At 38.0% G+C, this 24,381-nt stretch overlaps 1 protein-coding gene and 1 long non-coding RNA gene across 6 annotated transcripts in view; one reads left to right on the top strand and one right to left on the bottom strand.

Moving 5' to 3' along the window:
- MAGI2 (membrane associated guanylate kinase, WW and PDZ domain containing 2) overlaps nt 1-11,277 on the bottom strand; it is a 1,485,052-nt gene extending 1,473,775 nt beyond the window's left edge. For all 4 annotated transcript variants that reach the window (XM_054494395.2, XM_054494398.2, XM_054494397.2 and 1 more), the window contains exon 1: nt 5,548-11,277. In XM_054494395.2, coding sequence (XP_054350370.1) covers nt 5,548-5,848 — 301 coding nt within the window. In that variant the 5' untranslated portion in view covers nt 5,849-11,277. The remainder of the gene's footprint in view (nt 1-5,547) is intronic.
- On the top strand, nt 6,428-23,738 carry LOC129040221 (uncharacterized). Of its 2 annotated transcripts, XR_010126960.1 has the most exons (3): nt 6,428-6,773; nt 11,361-11,494; nt 12,115-23,738. It is a non-coding gene; the product is annotated as an uncharacterized LOC129040221 (long non-coding RNA). The 2 variants fall into 2 exon arrangements; XR_010126959.1 differs by lacking the exon at nt 6,428-6,773 and having other exon boundaries at nt 11,277-11,494; nt 16,801-23,738.
- The last annotated feature ends 643 nt before the right edge of the window (nt 23,739-24,381 follow it).

Raw genomic sequence — 24,381 nt, 5'->3', positions numbered from 1 at the left:
TAGAGACGGAGTTTCACCGTGTTAGCCAGGATGATCTTGATCTCCTGACCTCGTGATCCACCCGCTTTGGTCTCCCAAAGGGCTGGGATTACAGGCGTGAGCCACCGCGCCCAACCCCCATTGATATACTTTCAAAGATCCATTAGGCTAATGAGTGGATGATTTATATGAATGGCTAGATTTGTTTCAATATTTGAAATAATTAGATGGCTTGCTCTACCTGGGAAAATAATTTCTCCATGTAATCGTTGCATGAATCCTTATGAGGTTTTATGCCATTTTTATTTATTTTGGCCTACTTTAAAAAAAAAAATTACTGTCAAACCATGGCAGTTTAAGCCTAAGTACTTGTTATACTTTGGATATATCAGTGGATATACCCAAACACAGATAGGTTACAGACGAAAAAAATAAACCTTTATAGTGCAAAGTAAGAGAGATTTTGTCTATGTTGAATTTTCTTCTTTTTTTAATTGTACTTTAAATTTTAGGGTACACGTGCACAACGTGCAGGTTAGTTACATATGTATACATGTGCTATGTTGGTGTGCTACACCCATTAACTCGTCATTTTAACATTAGGTATATCTCCTAACTTAATAAATTCCAATAGGATTTCTATGTTGTCAAGTTTAGAGTAAATAATTCAATATATTCACCAATTCTTTGGGAGTAAAGATATGCATTATGAAGAAAATAAATTACTATGTAAAAATAAACTATGTATAAAGTATAAAATAAATATAAAATAGCAGATGTTTACACATAAAGGCAGGATCAGTGGGAGTTATTTTTAAAAGGTGAAAATATGTTCCATTGTTTTTATTGATATTATTCAAATAAATTCTTTTCAAATAAAATATTTATTTCATTCTGCAAAAAAACCTTAAAATGCAACTTGCAAATTACTCTACATTAATGTCATTTCATATTTTCAGTTAATGTGAATTGAGTAAAATATCTTGAAAATTAAAAACACCTCATAATGTCACTAGCTCAAAATGACCAATATGTTTGCAATAGCATTTACTAAAATCTACATAATGCTTATCACCTGCCAGACACTACATGCTTTAAATACATAACTTATCTAATATTCTTAAGGTGGCATTACTACCCCAGGTTAGTTATCTTGTACATAGAGCTAGCACTAACTGACATCCTCAGGAATCAAAACTAGGTGGTCTACTTAGGAGACTGTACCTTTAACCATTGCTCTACCCCACCTTCTGAGGAAAATGATTCTTCCAGGGTCTGTATGTATTTGAAAGTCATTAATTAAACTATAATCAATCAGAGATGTCAAATGTGAATACGTTTTTCTCATTATGAAAGTGAATTTGTGAGTCACAAGCAATGAAAAGGAAAGTGAGCATAATAAACATGCCAAAAGATTAAACAGTGTAAATGCTAAGAACAGAGATACTACAGATAAAAAGCAAATAATCATATTTAACATTCGAGGTCATACCATTTAAATTATCTACATTTACCAAAAAACTACAGTGGTATCACTTATAAATTATGCCCCAAGAGAACGGTCTCATTAACCTTGTTTGAAGCATTAATGGTACTTTATTTCTAAAATAATAAACTGATCAAAATGTTTAAACAATGTTTTGTTTATTAAACAACACTATTCATATACCTCACATTTCTATGGAAAAAAAGTCAATCTTTATTTTCAGAAAATTTGACATAATTTGTTTTTACCTTTTCAAATACAAAGGAGTATAGAGATCTATTATTCTAGCCTGAAGTCAGTCAAGAAGAAAGTATGACTCTTAATAAATGTGGATCTACTTTCCTTTGAAGGTATCTTTGAAAGGAGCAGTAGGAGGGAGAGCAATGTAGATCTTCTCTAAAACTGAATTTCAAAGGATTTATTTGGCCCATCTTCCACATGGGAAGAATTAGAATTTTTTTTTTTTTTTGCCTTTTATTTCCCATTGTGAGATCCTAAATGGGAAAATAAGTCCAGGTTATGTAGGTCTCTATGCAGTATTAGATGCATTAGCAGCCATAGTGCAAGGAATGTAGGACACAGGGCCTGTGTAACTGGCTGCTGTGAACTTTAGTGGCAAACCTTAAAAAAGGGAAAAGAAAAAGGAAAGAAGACCTTTGGCACTTCCATATAGATCTCAACATCACTCAAAAACCTTTCTTCAACTGGGTCTGATGCATTAATGAGATCATAGAATTACTAATTTAGAATTACATACTTTGGTGAGGAAAGTTTATTATTATAAATAAAATGCCATAGTTTATAAAAAATAATGGGGTGTGACAATAAGCCATATTTTAATATGTGGTTTATTATTGTGTGGATTAAAAGCAGAAAGCTTAAGTTAAAAAGATAATTCATTGAATTTCATTAAACAGCTTTAAAAATTGTTTTGCAGGTATTTAAACAGTGTAGAAACACTATGAGAGATATATATATATAATGTCTTAAAATCCCAACAGCTCACCTCCCTTTAAAATTATGACAGATTAAAATTATGATAACTGTAATGTAAAATTAGGCAAACAAGTAAATAAAAATTAAGTAAATAATGCAATTTTACCTGGTGCACTTATTAACAATATTCTTATTATTCAAATCTTACCTTTTCTTGATAAAATCTTCCTTAAACTATGATAATTCTTGTAGTTTCTATATAATACCCAATGTCTGAATGAATATTCAAAAATCAGTCTCATTAATGTTTTAAAAATGCAACTGCTAACCAAACCATGTTTAAGTTTTTCAGCTATGCTAGCTTTTGCATCTCTAGAAATATAACTACTGGGCCAAGAGTTTCTAAATGATTTTTCAGTAAATGACATCTGTATTGAAACCTAAGACACACAGGCACTATAGTAAAGGTTCTGAAACATTTCATTTTTTATAATCATAAATAAAATTAATCTATGATTTGACGAGGAAAAGAATTATTAGAATAGCAACATGAATCATATATAAAAGAATATACAAGAGATTTACTTATTCCACAAAAGGTAAAAGAAACATTTTGTTTTGTTTTGTTTTTGGTCAACGGTGATTCAGGAGATGAATCAACTGTGGGGCTCTGTGGCTATCATTATACAAATTTATCATCAATGAACCAGTGAAGCACGAAACTGAGGGTTAATATAGAATGAAAAGAGATTTTCCCCTCAATATATCACTTTAGAAGCATATATTCTGAGTTCTAAAAGCAATAATCTTCCACATAAAATTCAATACAAGAGTGATCTCCAACCACATTAGATCAAATTATGGCAAGATTCAAATAATATCTAATCCAGGTCCTCATCTTATGTAGGAATCCATGGCATATGGTCATTTCAGCCTCTTCATGGATACCCACAATGATGGGAACTTCAGCCAACAGGGTGCTCACGAATTTTTGGAAAACTCTGTTAGAAAGCTTATGATTTAATGAAAGTAAAGCTGCTTCATCCTTTCAAATTTCTCATAGATTTATCACCATTTTATCCTGTGGGCTATCACAGGATAGTCAGAATTCCTTTTCTTACCTGATAGCTTTTCGCTATTTAAGGATAGCTTTCATTCTCTCACTTCTCCAAGTTAAGTCTTTCCACGGCGCTTCATAGAATATATCTATAATATGCAATAATCTTCCTTTATTTCTCTTCTGAACTTACTCTTTGCTAGTGTGACAGTTTGCCAACGTCCGCCTCAACAAGGAGTGCTCAGAATTGAACACAACATTTAAGATGTGGTGATCATTGCAAACTATAATAGGGCATCCCTTTGTGGAACTCCATTAAGTCCAATTTAACAACGCTTAACTTCTGCAGCCACTTTCCATGACAAATATCAAGCGTTTGGCCAACAAAACCATGGTCATTAGTTGTGTAGTAGACTTTTCGTACCCAAAGATCTTTACATTTATGTCTATTCCTATAAGGTGGTATTTTGACATCGAACATGTTAACATGAATCTCTGTATTTGAACCTTAGGTATCTTATCTTCAAAACTATCAAGTTACTCTATTTTCCTTCCTACCAAACTCATATCCCTTCAGTGTTAAATAGTATGGAGCTATGTTGACTTATAATAACCTATCTCAATTTATTACCTCTTAATACTCAAGAATCCCCAAGGAAAACATTTTCTTGTATGGCAATTTACATTTAAGAAACTTTGCCCAATACTTCTTTTTCTCTTGTTTATTTTAAAACAAGTTTTTTAGAGAATAATTTAACAGTGCGGTACATCTCCGTAAAAGCATATCTTAGTAGTTGATCATGATTAAGTGGCAAAATGCGGTAATGACATGCTCAATACCACCTTTGAGTCAGGAAAAACAGTGTAACACCGACGACAACAACAAACCCTTATGCTAATATGCCTGTGACGCAAATATCCATACACACTGCACACGAATTGTGCAGTGAGCTAAAAAAGAAAAAAGAGAAGAAAAAAAGCTACTACTTTATTCTACTTAAAGTTGTCCTCTATTCAAACTTTTATCTCACTGTTGTCTCCTTCTGCACCATAATATTCTTTCAAGCAAAGACAGGGAGTTCTGGATGATTCCAATCTCCCCAAATCTACATCACAGCCTCCAATTGAGGTTCATTTAAGTCAGGTTGGAGCTGAGGGAGCCTGGGCTGGAACCGGCCAGGGTTTCATCCAGCTCCTCCCCCAAAACACGCCCCCCAAATCGGAGCCAGATGAGAGCCCAACTACAGAGGACTTCCATTCAATGAGGGCAACCCCTGAGTAAAGTCCGTGCCGACAACCATTCATCTCCTCCGACCCCCGCCCAGCACTAGACTGCGCTCCTAGCACCGCGCCTTCTTCCGGAGCCTCCTCCCCCGGGCTGGCTAGGGGTGAGCGCAGGGGTTAGTCAGTGCGCACGTGATGCGCGATGCCCACATGACACGACCGTGGGCGGGGGAGGGGGACACGGAGTGAAGAAGGGGAAAAGTTACAGAAGACCCGTCAAAGCGCCCAAAGCAATTTGTCCTTTCTTTTCTTCGCCAGCAGTGGCTCACGGATCCCTAAGGGATAGCTGGGGACCCAGGCGCCCCCAGCCCAGCCCCAGAAACGCTGGACGCAGTTCTCCGCTCACCCCACCACCTTCTCTTCCCAGACCCGCTGGTGATGCCGCTGCACCCTAAAGTTGCTCCTTCCGTCTTTCCCTTCCTTCCTCCCATTCTTTCTTTCTTTCTTTCCTTCCTTCCTTCCTTCCTTCCCCAAAAGCTCTTCATCCGCTTCGGGTGATGCCACTGACGCACATTCAATTTGCCCCAGGAGCTCTGAGGAGGTCAGACCAGGCCGAGCACCTTCCAAAGGGGAGGGTCTAACTGAGCAAACAAAGTTGCACGCCACACCGCAACCTGCCCCTCCCCTCCCTTTAGACCCCAAGTCGAATCCCCGGCGAAACTCACTTGCACTGCGGGTGCCCTCTGGCCCCCACCCCATCATCGCGCAACACACCCCCTTCAACATGCGCGCCCACCCTTTCATTGCCCAGCGCCCCGAGCGGTCCCACCGCCCGGCAAAACACTGAGCAAGCCGCTGCGCTCACCTTGCTTGACGCACTTGAGCCGGAGGGGGTCCTTGCAGTGTTTGATCACGGCCAGCACGTCCCTGATGGTGAGCCCCGCCACGGGGGTCTCGTTCACCTCCAGCAGCAGCTCCTCCGACACCAACTTGCTGCCGCTCTCATAGGCCACCTTGCCGGGCTTCACCTCCCCCAGGTAGGGGAACTGTCCATTCTCGGCGCCCCCCTTCAGTTCAAAGCCCAGCTGGCCCTCCGGGTTCCTGCCAATGACACTCTCATGGACTTTGCTAGTCCAGTGGCTTTTCTTTTTCAAGCTTTTGGACATGGCAGTGGGGTGAGTCGCCTCAGTTCCTGGGCTCCTTGGGGTTAGGGGGGCTGGTGGTGAGAGAATGAGGATGGAGGAGCAAGGGGGCCCAGGGGGAAGAACAGCAGACTTTGCCTTCGCCCCCCTCTATTCGGTGCTTTCCCTCTTCTTTGGATGGAGTGTGGACGAGGAAGGGGGAGGATGAGAGGGACGGCTGGGCAGAGGTAGGAGAGCTTGGGTGAGGTTGTGCTGTCCCTTGAATGACACTCAAGGCTGTGGCCCCGCAGCAGAGGAAGCAGTGGTGGTGGCGTCGGCGGCGGCGGCGGCGGCAGCCGGAGCGAGCAGTAGCCGAGCTGGTGAGCGGGTGCGGTGGGGGTGGGGAAGGAGGGTAGGGATGCCGGGGGCCACTCCTGCGTGGTGCGAGTGGGAACGCGTGCGCGCGCCTGGGTGTGTGTTGTTAGCTGATATCCATGGCAGCTGCAGTGGCAGGGTGCGTGTGCGTGTGTGTGTGTGTGTGTGTGTACTAGTTGTACTGTACTGGCAGAGGGGAGGAGGCAGGGGAGGAGGGGCGCGCGCGCCGGGTGGGGAGCCACGGAGGGCTTCGCCGCTGCCTCCCTCCCTCCGCAGCTTGACCCGGTAGTGAAGGCAGAGAGAGAGGCAGGCTGGGTCCGCCTGGCAGCCTACGGGAGGAGGCGGGAGCCGGGAAGGAGGGGAGCCGAGGCCCGGCGTGGGGAGGCCGGCAGGAAGGGCCTCGAGCCCAGTGCGGACCTTTCTTCAGCCTCTGTGCGGCCGAGCCGCGCGCCAGGCTGCTGTGCGAGGAGGACGCGCTGACTTCCTCCGACATGGGCTCTGATAGAGCAGAAATAGCGGGACCTGGACTTGTGGCGCGCCTGGTGCCTGGTGCCACATCTCGGGCTCTGCGAGCCTCCTGGCGCGGGATCCTGCCGTGAGAAGGAGTTGGGGCGGGGGACCTGGCGGGGCATTGCGGGAGAAGGCCTGGGAGCCCTGGGAGCCTTGTGGCTTGGGGGAGTTCACTGTGTAGAGAGGTTTCATGTCTTCATCTATACAGTCACTTATTTGTCTCAAAGTTCTCGAAATTCCCTCTTAGAGAAGAAGAAAGTTAGAGAACTGGAGGCTGCGTACCCTGATTGCGCAGAAGGGAAGCAGCCTCGCATTCCGCGGGGCAGGCCCCCGCCCGCGCGTCCCACCAGTAGGGAAATTTAGCGGAGGGCTGCTGTTGTCTGGTGAAAGGCTATCCAAGGATAAGGGGCTTCACTTTTCCCAAGTAGGGGAAAGAGAAGGGGTCTACAGGGCTAGGGGTGCAGGGAGCGGATGCAGTGAGCAGCCTCCGCAGAGAAATTGACAATTTAACCAGGGACCTGCGGCAGAGAGAAGGCGGAGACACTCCCTTGCCCAGGAAAGCCGCCAGAGTCCGGCTTGTACCTGGGGAAGAATCCTTAAGACGATCTGGCCGAACACTTCTTTGCTCACAGAGAAAGGGGAGAAGACTCCCGAGGGTGAAAATGGTACAGTTGGAGCTGGAACTCAGCTCGCTGACCCCAAGCAGTGTTCCCTTCTTTTCGCCGGGTTTGCATCCAAGAGAGGGGAGGACAGGGGCAAAAGGATGCAGGGAGGCTGCTGATTTCCACTGGAGAGCTAATTTCCTGTGAGATATTAACCGTGATTTAAGAAAAAAATTCCTGTAACTGGTAAATGAATTTCATTTGCTTAACTTTTAAATGATATGTTTCAGACAAAAAAAAAGTTGTACACCCACTTATCTCTTTAAAGCAGAGGATGAAAAGCATTGAATAGGTAGGATTCTTAATGTCTGAGATGAAGGTGATGTAGGAGGCAAACAATACGGTTAAAAATGTTGAGTCGACCCAAACAGAAAGACCAGGTTTCAATCCAGACTCTGCGGCTTACTGAGAATATGATCTTGAGTAAACTGCTTGACCTTCCTGAGCCTCAGCTTTCTTACTTGTTAAATGGACTTTAACAATATCTGTTAGGACTGTGGTGAGGATGAAATCAGGGAAATCAGTCACAGCAGTGCTCTCCTGGCACAGGTGAGTAGGAGTTCAAAATGATAATTCCCTCCTCTTTCCCTCTTAGGTATAACTTACTACTTGGGGATGAGGGGGATCAAATGTAGTCAGAACTGGAAGAGATCTTAAAGAAAGATGATTTGTTTAACCTTGTGTCTTTTTTTCACTTGAGAAAACAGATCCTCTGTAAGTTGTCTGCACTAGTTGAAGCTTATTCAGTGAGCCAGGGGCAGTGCCAGGATCTGAAGCCAGAGCTGCAGGCAATGGCCAGGAGTAGGCAAGACTTGATAGCAAAGCCTAATCTCACCCAGAGAAGTTGAGTGTTAGCATTATGAGGCATAGTTCTAAATGGAAACTCATCATGAGAACCTATTGTAAAACCGAATGACAAGCTACCATTCATGGAATATACTAATATTTATTAGGTTCTAACTACATGCAAGATGTTGTTCTATAGGCTTTACACATAATACTTCATTTCTTCTGACATTTTGATAAAATAGGTACTGTTATCTCCTTTTACAGGTAAGGAAACTGAGGTATACAAGGATGAACTTTTGCAAGGCTACAAATCTAGTTAATGGTGAAGCTAACATTCAGACCCAAGTGGTTCAGCTCTAGACTTTGTCTCAGTTACTGAATTGAACTCTCTGTGCACTTACCATGTGTCATACCAGCTCTCAGTACATAGTGTCCCAAAAGATTGGGCCTGCTGTTTCTTTCAGAGACAATTAGGAAAAAAGTAAACAAATGGAGCAGGATTTGGGCATAACAGCATGCTCCTCCCATCCCCCAAATCCCAGGAGTGTCACTGAGGTCAGTGCCAGTTAACTTAGTGCTCTTCAACTTCACAGCTACCCTTCTTTGCCCTAAATTGTGACATTAGAGCTGAAATCTGTAAACGTCTTTATGGTCAGTTGGCACAATGTTTAGCTTTGTCAATAGAAGGTGCTAGGGGAACACTGCAGAAAGAAAGGGGCTCCTTTTCTTGGTTCCAGTGCTTTCCTGCTTGCTCCTATGGTATGGTGGCCAGTGAGTGACTTTCTGACCAGTGGTGTGCAAGAAGGCCATGTTACATAATCTTCAGTAAATTTGGCCAGTTCCCTAGTATGTGTCTTTCTATGGAGTACCACTGGCATGTCAGTGGAATGGCTTCCTAGCAAGTTTTACTGAAAACACAGCTGATGGTTTCCTCAGCAGCCCAGTGTGTGACACCTTAAATTTCTGGATCATTAAGTGGACCACAGCCATATTATTTCCAATGAGCGCCTACTCTCAGGCTTAGTAGGGTGGAGGGTGGGTAGGGGGAAGTTCTCAGTTATTCCCTCCTTGGGTACTCCCCTAGAGCCTGAGAGAGAGTGGCTCTTCCCAATAACCATGATTACTGTATTCTTTAGTGGGCTTTTTTCCTGTCCTAATAGTCAATACCCTTTGACTGGATCTTAACTGATAAAAGTGGAACCCTGAGGAAAGCACTATCCTTGGAGTCAGAAATTGGGATCAGACTAGTTTTTTTCTTTGTATTATGGTATTCCTCATATTCGCTTTATTTCTCCACTGCCTTTACCCTTTTTGGATTTGATGCTATGTCAAGAAAAAATTATTTTATCACTGAGCACTCTGAGTGTAGAGCAGAATGCTAAATATTGCATGCTATTCCAGAAGAAAAATAGTTTAGGAATCCTAAAAGCCAAAGAAAGAAAGATATGAATGCATTCAGTTCTTAGAACTGAATCTATCTATGAGATAGATGCTTGTGACAGACATGGTCTCCACCCAGATCTCCTAGGATCCCTTTGGTTGAATCCGAGTATCCTTCCTCTAGCTTCTGTGTTCTTTTGCTTCTCACAGCCTGCCCCAAGACTCTCTTTGGAGGAATGCCCAAACACTACTAGACTCACTTTGTCTACTGGCATAGAGAGCCAGACAGAACCACCTGCAAGTTTACTTCTTTCCCAGGATACCCTTTGCCAAGGACTTTCCTATAGAGTACAAAAGACCAGCCGTCTTGCCTCTAGTAGCAAGAAAACCTGAGGTGTAATTTACACCCTGAGGCTCCCCTGTAGAATTATATTGATGATAAGATTTTGCCTAAAACCACCTTCTTCACTATCTTGCTTACTGTGGTGCCTGAGGAGTTTTTCCTGGTAGCATTTCTATAATAAATCACTTGCAGACAATCTTCATCTCAGGGTTTGATCCTGGGGATCCTGACTTAAGACATTGCTATTCTTTTTTTTTTCTTTCACAGATGAGGAAACTGAGGATCAGGGCTTTTAAATTGCCCCAAATCACACTACTAATAAGAGATAGAGTTGTGGTACCTTTTTTAGAGGGACCATTATTCTGCTGACTACAGTACTGTAGAGCATAAAGTTTCTTATCCACACTGTTTCTTAGTTCAGTCTGTCAGTATCACTACTCCACGATTATTGTGTTTGTTTTTCTTTCTCCCTGTCTTTTACCTCAAAAATCTCTACTGTGATGCCAGAGAGACCTTTCTGAAACCTCTCCTTTTTTTCTGTGTTTAAAACCCCTCAGTGCCGCCCATGAAATACACAGCAAAGTCCAAACTCCTTATCTTGCTTGGATCCTCCTTTCCATCCTTTTTAACTGTTCAGCCATATTTCTCCATGTACTTCTGAGATTGGAACCCAGGGCAACAAAGCTAATGTGGGTTCTCCAAGATTAACACAAGTGAAAGGAGGCCCCTTTATGTCATCTATTCTAGGTCCCTTGGAATATAATTAAAAACAGCAATTTCAACATTGAAATGTAATGATGTTCAGATAAGGGCAGTAAGGTACAGTGACTTGAGCCAATCTCCCACCATGTCTGGGGACTGGAACAGCTGAGCCAGGGGTCCTACCTAAGGGTCAGGCCTGTGTCTTCACTTCTCCTTTCAACCCTTTACTTCTTCCAGAGTTGAACGGCTTACTTTCCTTCACTCACTAGGCCATTTCATGGTTTGTGTTTGCCTGAAATACAACTCTTTCCCTGCCTGGTCTACACCCGCTCACTCTCAAAGAAATACCTCTGGGCCCACTTTCTTTCTTGGAAGCATTTTATGACTCTTATTTCTGTTACCAACACAGCTTTTATTTGTGTCTCCATGTATCCTTTGAAGAAACACAACTTTCCAGGTTCTATGTTTTATTTGCATTCTTAGTGTCTGGCACATTGTCTGACACAGTGTAAAAGCTGGGTAGAATTTTGCCTGATAGCAGATGTGCCTAAAGTGAGGGTGTCCAAAATTTCATTAAATGACCACTGCTTTAATATGAATTCTTGGCTAAGGCAGGAGAATTGCTTGAACCCGGGAGGCAGAGGTTGCAGTGAGCCGAGATTACACCACTGCACTCCAGCCTGGTGACAGAGGGAGACTCCATCTCAAAAAAAAAAAAAGAATATATATATGAATTCTTACTGACAGTATTAAACGATTATCTCTTTACACTCATAGTAATGTCTTACAATAACAGAATGCAGGAGAGCACATATCAATGAAGAAAAGACAAAATGTATTTATCCATGAAGCTGAGGTTAAGAAACAAGTGTCTTCAAGAGCCGGGGACAGCACTGGGTCTGTGCAGAGTTGAGAGATGGTGATGACATGGTGAGACACAAACTCAATCTATTTCATAGTTTGTCTGTGGCCATTCCTATTAATAAACTTCCTTTCACAACTGTTTCAATATTCACACAAAAATGTTAACCCAATCTGCAGTTATACCCCTTGAATGTAAAATAAAAAACAAAAGCCAATAATAAAAAACAAAAGCCAAAAATAAAAAACCCAATCTGCAGTTATACCCCTTGAATGTAAAATAAAAAACAAAAGCCCACAAAAATATGAATCCACACTTAAAAGGTGGATTTATTTAGCACAGTACGGAGTTTCTTAGACTTCTCTATCACTGTCTCTAACAATGACATACTCACCTAACCCCACCAAGAGCAATTTTATTTCGTCTCTAGTTTTCATCTAAAGATTCATGTGGATTTTAGATTCTACTCTTTTGTAGGTTCATATTTGTACTATTATAAAATGTGACTCTCTCTCCAAACTTTGCCTAAATTATGGAATGATTTTTCATGTTTATCCAGTGGTTTCCAGCATTTCTGGCCCAGTCTGGGATTCTACTCCTTTGTAGGTTCATAATTGTACTATTATAAAATGTGACTCTCTCTCCAAACTTTGCCTAAATTACGGAATGATTTTTCATGTTTATGCAGTGGTTTCCAGCATTCCTGGCCCAGTCCAGGGACACTGTGGGTGTGCCCAGCTTAAGTCCAGTAACTGGAAATACAAGCCCAAGTTCTGGAGAGTTTGAGCTGCAGAGATATATATGGGGACACTTTGAACCTTGACTCATTGGCCATAACCAGCAGAGTGGAAAATACAAGAAGAGAAAAAAACATTGAACTGCGATTTTATAACACCCTTTACTAGGCAGAGAGAAGAGGAAAGACCAGGAAAGAAAACTGTATTACAATGTGAAAACTTAATGTTGAGAAATTCAGGCATCTTGGGGTTAGTGGGGAGAAGTTTTAGGGGCTTAGACTCTTCAAAACACATGTACAGAAATGCATATTTCATCTGATATCTTATCAAATGACATTTATAGTGCTAATCTTTACCTCAAGACTTCACATCTTTTGGTGATGGCATCTTTTAGGTTTATAGCAGTTAAGTTTGCATGAAAGCACCAGGGCTGTTTCATTTCAGTCAAGAATTAATGTTCATTGATTGTGCTTCTGCATTTCATGTAACTATTGTAGAATTTGTTTTAGTTTTATGAGGGAATAATTGGTCCAACTTCTATATAACTCAGGAATTTACTCTCAAACAACACTGTCAATTAGTTACTTATCTCTCTGGAAATGATCTGGGAACATGGAGAGGAAAGGGAGGAAGAGGCAAAATCTGACCACTTAAATCTAAGCATATTAGATCGTTTTATGCTAGAAAGTCCTGAATGATGTGACTTTCGTTCTTGTAAAACACCTCTTTGCATAGATTCATGGCCCAAACAGTATATAAACAGTGGAGAAGGAACTGCATTTGCAAATAGTTCAAATCATTGCTCCATCTTAACTATGCAGTTCACAAAGTGTGAAGAAATTTGATCATCTCAAAAAAGATAATGTGAAAAAATATGTTTTGTTCTGTGACTTTAAAGTCTTGCAATATTTTACATAAATGATAATGGGTGCTTTAATAAGAACCCTTGATACTTTTGTTATTGTATTCAATATATGCATATAATACAACAGGAAGATATTGTGTTGGATTTGGAAATGTATTCTTTCTTATGCAATCTTATGCAGTCATACTGCTTGAATATCATTACCTGAATTTATCTTTCTTTTTTGTTGTTGTTGTTGTTTTGCACTGTACTTATTTGGTGCCTGTCAGTCTTTTATCAGCAGTTTATATTCTACTAAACTCAAAAAGACAATCTCATACCTTTTGTAATTGTAGGCATTCCTTAGTAGATTTTTAAATACACTTCAAAAATTCAAGTACTTTGATTTCATGCCATCAAGTAGCTGAATCTATCCCCCCCTCTCTTTTTAAATTTAAGTGAATAGTTCAATTTCTGTCACTTTCTACTTTGTGAATTGTAAATCTTTTAAAACCATCTTGCCATTTTTCATGCACTTACCCTTATAGAAAACTCTGTGAAACACTACTTATCTGACTTTTATGTTTTTAACTCCTTTTTTATATTACTATTCCTTCTGCTTTCTAAATGCACATATTAATTTGTTCTTTTTATTCTCTGTAGCTCTTTTCAGTATATGAATTCAGTTTCCCATCAATCCCCATACAATTAAAAAAAAGTTGAGTATTCTGTTATTTTAATATGATATCTAGTGCCCATATTCTAATTCTGCCTCTTATTTTTAAAGTAATTTTATTGTTGATTTAAAATGACAAAAGTTTCAATTCCCAGAAAGTGAAAGGAAACAAAGGAATAATATTATGGGCTTAATTTTTATCAGTGAACTTGTAGGGCAAGAAAAGATTTGGGGAAGGAAATGAACATATTATATTGCAAAATAGTAAGGAAAAATCAGATGTGTTTTCTAGTCTCTGGAAAAGCATGTTTCAAGAAATTCAATGAAAAGTTCATCGTGCTTGCTTAGATTGTTGAGAAGCAAAAATGCTGGTGAACATTTGGAAGCAATGAGAATGTAATTCTAATCATACTATTTTAATAGTGTTGCAAAACTCTCCAAACACTACTCTCTGTGGATGTCTTTCAGAATATGATGAATACTAGTGGTCTTATTCTGCCCTTTTCTCTCTACCACAATATATACATTGTATATTGCGTACACATATTTTCCAAATATTACATATAATTTCATGTAATTTATAGACCTATTAAGGCCCAACCATTTCTTGGATAGGGGATTCTTTGGAAGTCCAGCTTAAATAAAGCCCTTATAGAAAGTTTTTTTTAAATTTATACATAATCACCTAAAGTAACCTTATCTACTGAACTCTTAGTACATGCTACCGGAACCTTTTTTCACGTTTCTTCCTGGCTTGCATTACAACACTGTTGACATATCTCAGCCTCACTTCTAGGCTTCTTTGAGAGCATGACTCATGTTTGTATTCCTCACTGAGGTTGAATGAATAAGAGAAACTACAGTAGTAGGAAAAAAAAGTACATGTAGATATCAGTGAATATCTGGATCTATTATAATGGATCCATTATAGTAAGCACAAAATCAACTGACACCAGCAAAGTAAACCCCAAATTTTTAATGGTATTTTAATAGATCAAGAGGAGCAAGCAGATTTTTGAGACAGTTGTCTCCTACTTTCTCTGTCACGGGGAGTAATTTTAAAAGAAAAATGGAGGGTAAGTTTCTTTAAGAGAAAATTGTAGTTTACAACAGGTCATGGGATAATTAGAAATAATTTAATTGCTTTAGACGATTTTAATCTTTCAACTGCTTGCAATTAGATCCTAAGGCAATAAAAGAATAAGGAGGTTTGGAAAACCATTGTCTGTAATCTCTGAAGAAAAGTGGACATTAGGGGAGTCAGTTGAAAAGCAAAGCTATCACCATTTTCTAAAGAGGAAAAAGGTGAACCTCACAAACTGTAAACCAAAAAAAATAGGACATCGAGAGAAAGAATATGAAGCTAGCATAGGTTCACAAAGAATGAGTCAAATCAAACAACATGCATTTTTTATTTATAAAGCATGACTTGTTCGTTGTCAATTCATGTTAGCTTAATCATTAGGCATTAATGCCATCACTGCAATGCATATGTCAGCAATAAATAATCAAAGACCAGGCTTCCATCATTCTGTTTAATATCTTCAAGTAATGCTTAAGTTTGCAAATGCTCTTTTAACACATTCTCCATATGCAGCCTGCCCAGCACTGCACACAATAGACATGTTACTTCCCCCTCACAAGCACTCCTAATATTTCATGTGCTCATCCAATTGACTTCTCCCACTGGTGCCTCTTATTGAATTTGTAGAATCATACCTGCTCCTTTTTCAAAACTCTTCCGAGTTTTTTCTTAAATAATTCACTGACCCCAAAGTTGTCAGATATTGAAGACTACTCGCACAATTTCAATATTATAAATGTATAATGTAATCAAAATTTGTATAATGTACGATGTACTTTGGTAAATAAAAGTATGCTGTGAATAAATACATATGATACAATTCAAAATTTTACATAAATATGTGATAAAATTTAGCTCATATTCTTTTTTTTTTTTTCTTTGAGATGGAGTCTCACTCTGTCGCACCCAGGCTGGAGTGCAGCGGCACAATCCCAGCTCACTGCAACTTCTGCCTCCTAGGTTCAAACGATTCTCCTGCCTCAGCCTCCTGAGTAGCTGGGATTACAGGTGCCCACCACCATGCTCAGCTAATTTTTTTCTATTTTTGTTGTTGTTGTTTTTAGTAGAGATGGGGTTTCACCATGTTGGTCAGGCTGGTCTTGAACTCCTGACCTCAGATAATCCACCTGCCTCGGCCTCCCAAAGTGCTGGGATTACAGACATGAACCACCATGCCCGGCCTAGTTCATGTTCTTTAAGGACAATTATGAATATTTTTGTGCACAGTTAATTTTCATTAAGATATTGATCAATTAATAGCCATATATGTTCTATAAATTAATCCTATCTAGTCTCAATCTTAAATTGTTCGCATATACTAATCTAGTTTATTGTTTGCATATATTTTATAGTGTAGAGATTAGGCATTTTAATAAAATTTTAAAATTTCCGAGACATACTGTTAATGACTATGCTTCCTACTATAGGCCATAATTAATTTTTTTCTATTGTCAGCAATATTTTGGTAGGGATGATAAGGAAATAAGGAAATGTTTCCTTCATTTGTTATCAATAGGTGTTTGGGGATTTTAAAATGAAAATTGAAGAAGTAAAAGACATCATATATTTAGTTTGTTTGATTTCGTGGCTTCAAGAGTTCAATAATTTATTGAAATATTTTACAGACCAAAAGAACAACAGATATATTACATTTATAAGCCCCCACATATTTTAAAGGATAATGGTTTATATATGAAAATTCCATGAAGCTTACACTTCATTAGGAAAAGCTAAATAAAATAAGTTTACATTTCCTAGGACTAATGGAAATTTATTTCCCAGTCCTCTTCTCTGGAGACAAATGTAGGTCTCTCTTGAAAAGCAGAAAGATTTGCATATGAGGTATGATTTAGTGGGCTAGAAACATCTTTTCCACCCTTCCCAAAATGTTTCACTATGTTTTATCATACTATCTGATAATTTTGCACCAAAGTTTTCTTTCTGTGTTAAGAAAATGCAAATATCTCTGAATGGGTCTCTTTGCTTTAGTCATACTCATATGGCTACTACTGAACAAAATATGTTCATTACAGGATGAAGGGAATGTTGCCAGCCAGCAAATCCCTGGAGTCTGCACTACACCAAACGTTGCTTAGCAATTTCCACGATTTTCTCAGTCTAATTTGCAAGAATCAAGGAGATGTTTGTGTATGCTACATGAAGTTGTAAAATTGGTATTTATTGTATGTTTCTATATTGAAAGCTTTACAAACAAAGGAAATGGAAAGTTAACAGGTGGATATGATAGTGTGGCACTACTTTAGCTGGATGGTAAGGGAGAGCTTCTCTTAGGAAGTGTTTTAGGCCAGGACTTGAATAATGAACGGTATCTAGTTGTACAAAAATCTGGGGGAAAGACTTTTCAGGCCCAGGAGAAATGAAAATTCTTTTCATGCATACAAGAATGAAAGTGAAAATTACCTACTCTATGTCCTGAAGTGGGAAGTTGGCTTGCCAGAGAGTAGGTAATTTTCACTTTGATTCTTTTATGCCTTCAATTATACTACTTCTTAGGTTAGTTCATAAGGGCTTCCACAGTTTGGTTCCTACTTAAAATTTAAAACTTCCCTAACCCATTCCCACCATATATTGTGCTAATCCATGCATTTGTGACTTTGCGTATGCTGTTTTCATTGTTTAATATTCTTCTCATGCATTCTTTCTTTCCTGATAACGAACTCATCTTTGAAACTCCCCTTCAAGCATCCTCTCCTTTAGGAGGCCGCTTCTCACTGTCTCCTGCCTACCACTCATTGAATTGTTCAGTTTTTAAGCTGCCATTGTCTTGTGCATTTGACACATTGCTTTGCAATTACTGATTTACATGTCTGCTTTTATCACTGGTGAGGTTCTTTAGGAGAGAGACATTATTAATTCATCTCTGGGCACATATGTTCCAACATATTAGAAGTACTACAGAGTGCTATTACTATGTAGTATGTAGTATTAGTAGTAGTTACTCACAAATCATTTTTAAATAAGTGATTATAATATCTTTTTGTTATTATGATTTAACACAAGATAGAATTTATTTTCAGAAGTTTCCATGATATATTTGTTCTAGTTAAAATCCAATAGCCATTAGAATATTACCATTATTTAATGTAAAACAATAAAATATTAAATATGATCATTCATATTTAATGCAAACCGAACTCATGGAAATATTGTGTAAAGATCAAGTAATTTTTGACATACAATTTTAAACTCAGCTTTTCATATAGCATACCTTATGGTATATTTTCAGCCTATTTTTAAATATGTTGGCATTGAAAGCCAGTTACTAATTTGTTGAATTCATTATTTCTTTTTAAGTTATAGAAGTAGAATTATGTTTGAGACATTCATTGCATGACATTTACCAGAACTTGAGTTCTTAACATGGAACCTGAGAGCTTCTCCAATTCTTAAGTCCCTGGGAGAAATAGATTAGCTGGATGAGGAACTGAGAGGAAAAATGGTCAGAGATGTAGCAAGAGTTGGCAAGAAGGGACAATGATTTGCTTTCAAGGAGATTTTTTCATTGGTCTGTTTTCAGTGACAAACCCACTGCGATAATACATGTAAAGTGAAAACATTCAGGAAGTTCCCTTAGAAACATTTTTCTGGCAGTTTCTAATTCTACAACATTGTATAAGTGAAATACCATAGTTACTGTCATAGTAAATTGAGCCAAGAGAAACAAGGGAACAGGAGAAGAAAAGAATTAAAGAGAGTTTTGTCTTTCAGTCTTCACTATTTTTCTTCTTGCTTTTACCAGTCATTCAAGTTTATATAATTTCTTTGGAGAGGCTTCTACTATGCAGGTCTTCCTTAAAGTCATTGGTATTACCGGGCATGATATGTGAGCCTTTAATATCAGTCCCATTATCTCTTTATTTTTAAAGTTTATATCAGTACAGAGTCCTAGATTCTTAATTAATTTAATAGATTAGACTTTACTGCTAACATTCTTTATTCTGATGCTCAAATTTTCCAAAATTTGGCCAGCAGGGTTCCTTAAAGCTGGTTACCTTGCTCTTTCAACATGTCCCTTTGATTCTTTTTATTTATTTATTTATTTATTTATTTATTTATTTATTTAGAGACTGAGTCTTGCTCTGTCTCCCAGGCTGGAGTGCAATGGCACAATCTTAGCTCACTGCAACCTTTGTCTCCCAGGTTCAAGCAATTCTCCCTCAGCCTCCCAAGGAACTGGGACTACAGGCATGTGCAACCATGTCTGGCTAATTTTTTTTGTATTTTTAGTAGAGACAGGGTTTCACCATGTTGGTCAGGCTGGTCTTGATCTCCTGACCTCAAATGATCCATCACCTGGGCCTCCCAAAGTGCTGGGATTACAGGCGTGAGCTGCCACACCCAGCCGTCCCTCTCATTCTTTAAGTACTTCCATGTTTTCTAATGTACCAGATGTTCCATATTATTTTGTTATTTGTCTTCCCCAGCTCTGAAATCTGCCTTTCCTTCAAGGAGCCTTGGTTCTTTCTAGTGACAAATTATATTTAGAAACCAAGATCTGGGTATTTGACTTGTATATTGCTATTAGTTGGCCATTGTTTCTAGTCTCTTTCAGTAGACAGAGCTAAGAAATGTAAAAAGAAATATTTGAATGTATGTATATGTAATATATTAAGTACATTTAAACATATTAAATTCATGAGTTCATACTAATACTTTCAATAAGCCACAATTCCCTTTTCATGTTTTCGAAGGAAAAATATCCATTGTCTATATACAGTGGACATAGATAGTAATAATACTGATCTTGAAAAGAGCAATCTTAAATAGATCCCATTAATAGTTAAAGATAACATATCTTAGAATTCTAGATATTAAAGAGAGAGATTATCTAGAGCTGTGATCTAGCTATTTTATAGATCTTTGCTGTGCTGTTTTGGATTTGTGTTAGAGTAGAACAATCAGATGACAAACGCTCATCCCACATGGAAAAATCAAAGCATTCATTACAGAGAGAATTTTGAAATAAATGCATATATAAAAAATATATATGCATATATAATGCATATGTATATGCATATAAAATATATATATAAAATGGGGGTTATAAACAATGAAGGAAATAGTGATACTATATATGTGGGAACAATACTAGTATCCTCCCTTTGGATGAATACAGTAGCTACAGATGCAATTCTGGGGACTCTGTTTAACAATAGCTTAACTATTGCTTGGCTACAAGCATGGATAACTTGTTCAAAGATAATGAGGAGTTGTAAATATTTAAATAAACAGGATTTGCAACATAAAAATCTTTGTGACTACGTGTCTGAATTCTTAGAGTTTCCTCCCAGCAAGGCATTGGATGTGGCAGACTTTTCTGTAATGGTCCACCTCGCTCTATTTCATGAAAAGCCAGAGCTTCTCTACTTAGTTTGCTAACCCCAAATATATAAATTCAATAGAAGTACTAGCCTGTTTTTACTGGTTTATTTGCTTTATCTAAAAAAAAAAAAGGCATAGTTTAAAGTCTGTTTTTGATAGCGTAACAAAACAAAGGTTCTCATTTTAATAATGCATCACATATACACTTGGTAACTATTGCATAGTAGTAATTTAATAACTTGAAAAAATATATTTATGCATGTATGTGTATATGTTCATATATATGTTATTTTTAATTTCAGAAGTAAAAATAATATTGGAAGAGGCCACAGTTATTATAAAAATAATTTGACCAGTATTGGACAATGCAAATAACAATTATTTAGAAGTTTCTGTGCAACAGATGCCATATATGTTACATTTTATTTGATCATCAAAACAAAATTGTCATAGATATTATTATCCCCATTTCATAGAAGAAGCTGAGATTACATAATTTGTTCAACTTGACCAACTTCTTATAACTAATACATAGTAGAGATAAGGTTGAAACCTTGTTAGGTTTGACTCCAGACCCCAACCTCTTCTGAGTGCATCATAAAAGGCTTTGGTCTGCCTGTGGCCAGTAACAACTTTTACTAAATTGATTCTTTGCTTTTCATCTGTTAAAGGAAGTTATTCACCTATTTTGATGATCCCCAATGTCTTTAACATCAATAAGTGAGTCCACCACACGATAGTTTTTAATGTTTTGTTTCCATGATTACAAGATTAAAAAACTATTAATAGTGATACTTTTAATTTTGATTTTATTAATTAAAACACATCTGTCTACATCTGAAGAATAGCACTTGTGACAACAGCATAGACGGCTTCATTTTGAGGAGTAAATTACAATTGAACATGAACCAAAGATACATAGAGAAGGTGTGGAGCACACAAATGTGATTGAAAGCTGGCGTGGAGTCAACTTAAATTGACTTTTTCTCAAAGGGCCCCTAAAAGAGGGTAGAATCCCAACAGATAGAGTCTATGGAGAGATAGACTGCTGAGACCCATATTATGTTCAGTGAAGTGCAGGCAAGGAAGGGATCCTTAGCAAAATGGGGAGAGGAATGGATGGTCTGAAGAACCCTGAAGGAACTGAAACACTCTGCAAAGGAAAGAAGATCGAGTATCAGTGTTGACCCCTGCCAGACCCAGGCAGCAACAACGGCAGCTCACAAAGCACCAGAACAAACGCACTTTCTTGTGCCCCTACGTGTCTTCCCTTCACCGTCTTGAATCCTGGTGTCATCATAAACTGTGTAAGTTAACAATTGAGGAGGGGAAGAATGATAAATTGGGAAAATAGGAAAGTATCTGTCTAGGCCCTACTTTCATGCTGTAGGCCAGGCTGCTGTAGCATGGCAGATTAGGCAACTGCAGAAGCCTTAATTTTGAGTGAAAGTTGGAGTTTTTATTCTGCTCTGGCTGTACCTATCAGTTTCAAAACTGGAATAGTTTAAATGACTAAAGTACTAGGAAGATTTTATTACTTAATATAACTATGGAGAACTGACCAAGATTTTATCTAGGGGAAGGAGTATCACCCTACAGAGCAGATTTTAAGGGACATTTTGAGAGAAAACAGTTACTTAGTGATTTAATGTTGCTAATTCTGTTCTTTAGAATACCATCATGTATTTATATCCCTATATATCACATAACTAAAATATACATTTATCTGTACACGTGTGTATCATATGGAGCACATTTTCTTTTGCAGGGTTTCTTTGTTTTAAATGTCTATTTCGTTATTTTCTTGATTGAATTTCTGTGAATGCTTTTTTCCTCAATGCTTTAGCTGTAAGCAAATAAGGTAAGGACTTTATATGCAATATTCTACATGTTTTGTTTTATAATTAGAGAATATCTTATTTTATCTAAACCTCATGTATCACGTGACATATTTGATACCCTGTCATATATCATACTTGCATGCAAATGTTTATAAAACACAAATCATCTCAAATCAACAGGATCAAAATTATATTTGAAAAATGTACTCAATAATATGTATAAGATGAGATAAAATTAATTCTAATTGAATTCACACAGCATTTGAAATTGGATGTAAATCTGTAATACCAAGTTACATTACATATGAATTATTATTATATTTGCATTCAGGAAATTGTACTGTGTTCACATCTGAGTATCACTTAAAAAGAACATTAGAACAGATACCCTATTTTCACTTTCTCTTCTCTTTTCCTGCTCCTTTTCTTCCTATTTTCAATAACCTAAGTGTCCTTGAAAAATCTCTCCATCTTAATTATCAATATGAAAGACTGATTCTGAGAAATGTAGAGAACCTAAGATTTGCATTTTAGTGGAATATAGAATATAATTAATAAATATTTTTATAAGTAAAATATTTAAGAGGTAACAATTTTAAGATCTTAAAAGTCTTCTATCAAATACTGAATTTTAGATGTTAAGGCTAGTAGAGCTATACAAAAAACAACAGCTTCTTGTATGAATGTTCCTCAGTTAGTTTAAAGATTTAGTGTTCTATTATCAGTATGTGGGCGTTAAAAAAACGAGTCATTTGAAACTGATAGAGATAATTAAGAAATTCTTAGATTTTGGGTATAGGTGCTGCAACTTAGAATTTAAGTGTCACCCCAAAGAGATTAGTATTGGTCATAACATGGACTCTAAAGCCACCATTTAAATGAAGCATGTAAAAAAGAATATTCTAGTACACAAAAGTTATTAATGGCCTAGAATGACCTCCTTCTCACTCATATGATGTGAAGAATACAGTATATAAAAATGTTTGTTACAATGGCTATCCATAAAAAAAGAAAACCCTCCAAAACAGCAAAATTGAATAGGTATCCACAGTCAACTTTATCCTGAAAATTGCCTAGAAATACTGGTTGTGATTACACAGCATTCTGAGACCAATGAATCTTTAGCCAGTAATAATTTCCTACCCTAAAGCTATTCTCTACTTCCTCCTTAGTGACAGAGCTCCTTTCTGCTCAAATTTTATGCCAGATAAAATATTCACCTTCTCGGACTCCCTGGCACCAGGCATGGCCATGTAATGTAAGTGTAGGCAATGAGACTAGGTATGGACCCATTAGGGGTTTCTCAGAATGTTTTTGCTTTTCTAATATAGACAACCCTTTGTCTCTTTCTCTTTCTCCAGCCTACAGCACAGCTGATGAAAGAGAAGCCATCTTGCTGCTATTTGACAAGCAAGAAGATAAAAGCTTTCCTATAAAGATGATGGAGCAAAAAGATAGAAGGGGCCTAGACTCCCTACCTTCACACTTCCTGCTATGAAAGCATTGCTATTATAAGGTTAATCTGCAGAAACAGACTTCTATGTCATATGCTTAAATGCATCAAAATTCATACAATATCCATTAAATTGGTAAAAGTATCCATCTTAAAGGATTAATCTGAGGGACCCACAGACACTTAACACAATCAAATCTCAGAAAAAAAATCAGTTATTTCATTGTTATTTTGAGGCTGATCTTTTATGATCTTTTAGTTATCAAACTGTTAAATACATTTTAACTTTCAAATTTTATGAATAAAGGAGATGAATCCTGTTATTTTCTCAGTGTGAGTGTGATGATGTATGTCATGTGTGCCTATGTATGCACACACATGTACTCAAGGAGCCTGAAGGGGACCATGACTTTCTGGGCACTCAATGCTACTTATCTCTAACTCCTCCTTTAAATCTCCCCATTCTAAGTCTACTTCCTTAGGGAATAGGTACTAATATATCCCATTAAACATGATTTAAGGATGTATTTATTTTAAACTTGTCATCACTGGTGGTTGGAGTGTGTATGTGTGTGTGTGTGTGTGTGTGTGTGTGTGAATTCTGATTCATCTATTTTATCTGATGGTAAGATACCCTGTTGAAGAGATATTTCTTTGTGGAGCCAAACAATGAGCTTCTTTCTCACTCTTGGACTTCTGCTCTAGCTGTCAGCCACTCTGAATATAGAGAACAATTAATAGCCAGTGATCTTTAATTTGGGAGGGAGAGTAATATAACCATTTCACATATTAGTAATTTAAGTCCTAAAGTGACATTTTTGTACAAAGTCAATGCAGATGCTGCCTGCCTTGATAATAAAAATGGTCACTTTAAACATTACGTAAGCCACCCCATCACATCCTCTCATTGAAATGAAGGAAGATGAAAAGTTACTAAGTCAAAACAATACTTGAAGGAAAACAACTTCTCAAAGTCT

This window comes from Pongo pygmaeus, chromosome 6 (assembly GCF_028885625.2).
Source record: "Pongo pygmaeus isolate AG05252 chromosome 6, NHGRI_mPonPyg2-v2.0_pri, whole genome shotgun sequence".
In the NCBI taxonomy this organism is placed as follows: domain Eukaryota; kingdom Metazoa; phylum Chordata; class Mammalia; order Primates; family Hominidae; genus Pongo; species Pongo pygmaeus.
Note: the sequence above shows the minus strand (reverse complement) of the source record. Positions and strands in the feature narration are given on the sequence as shown.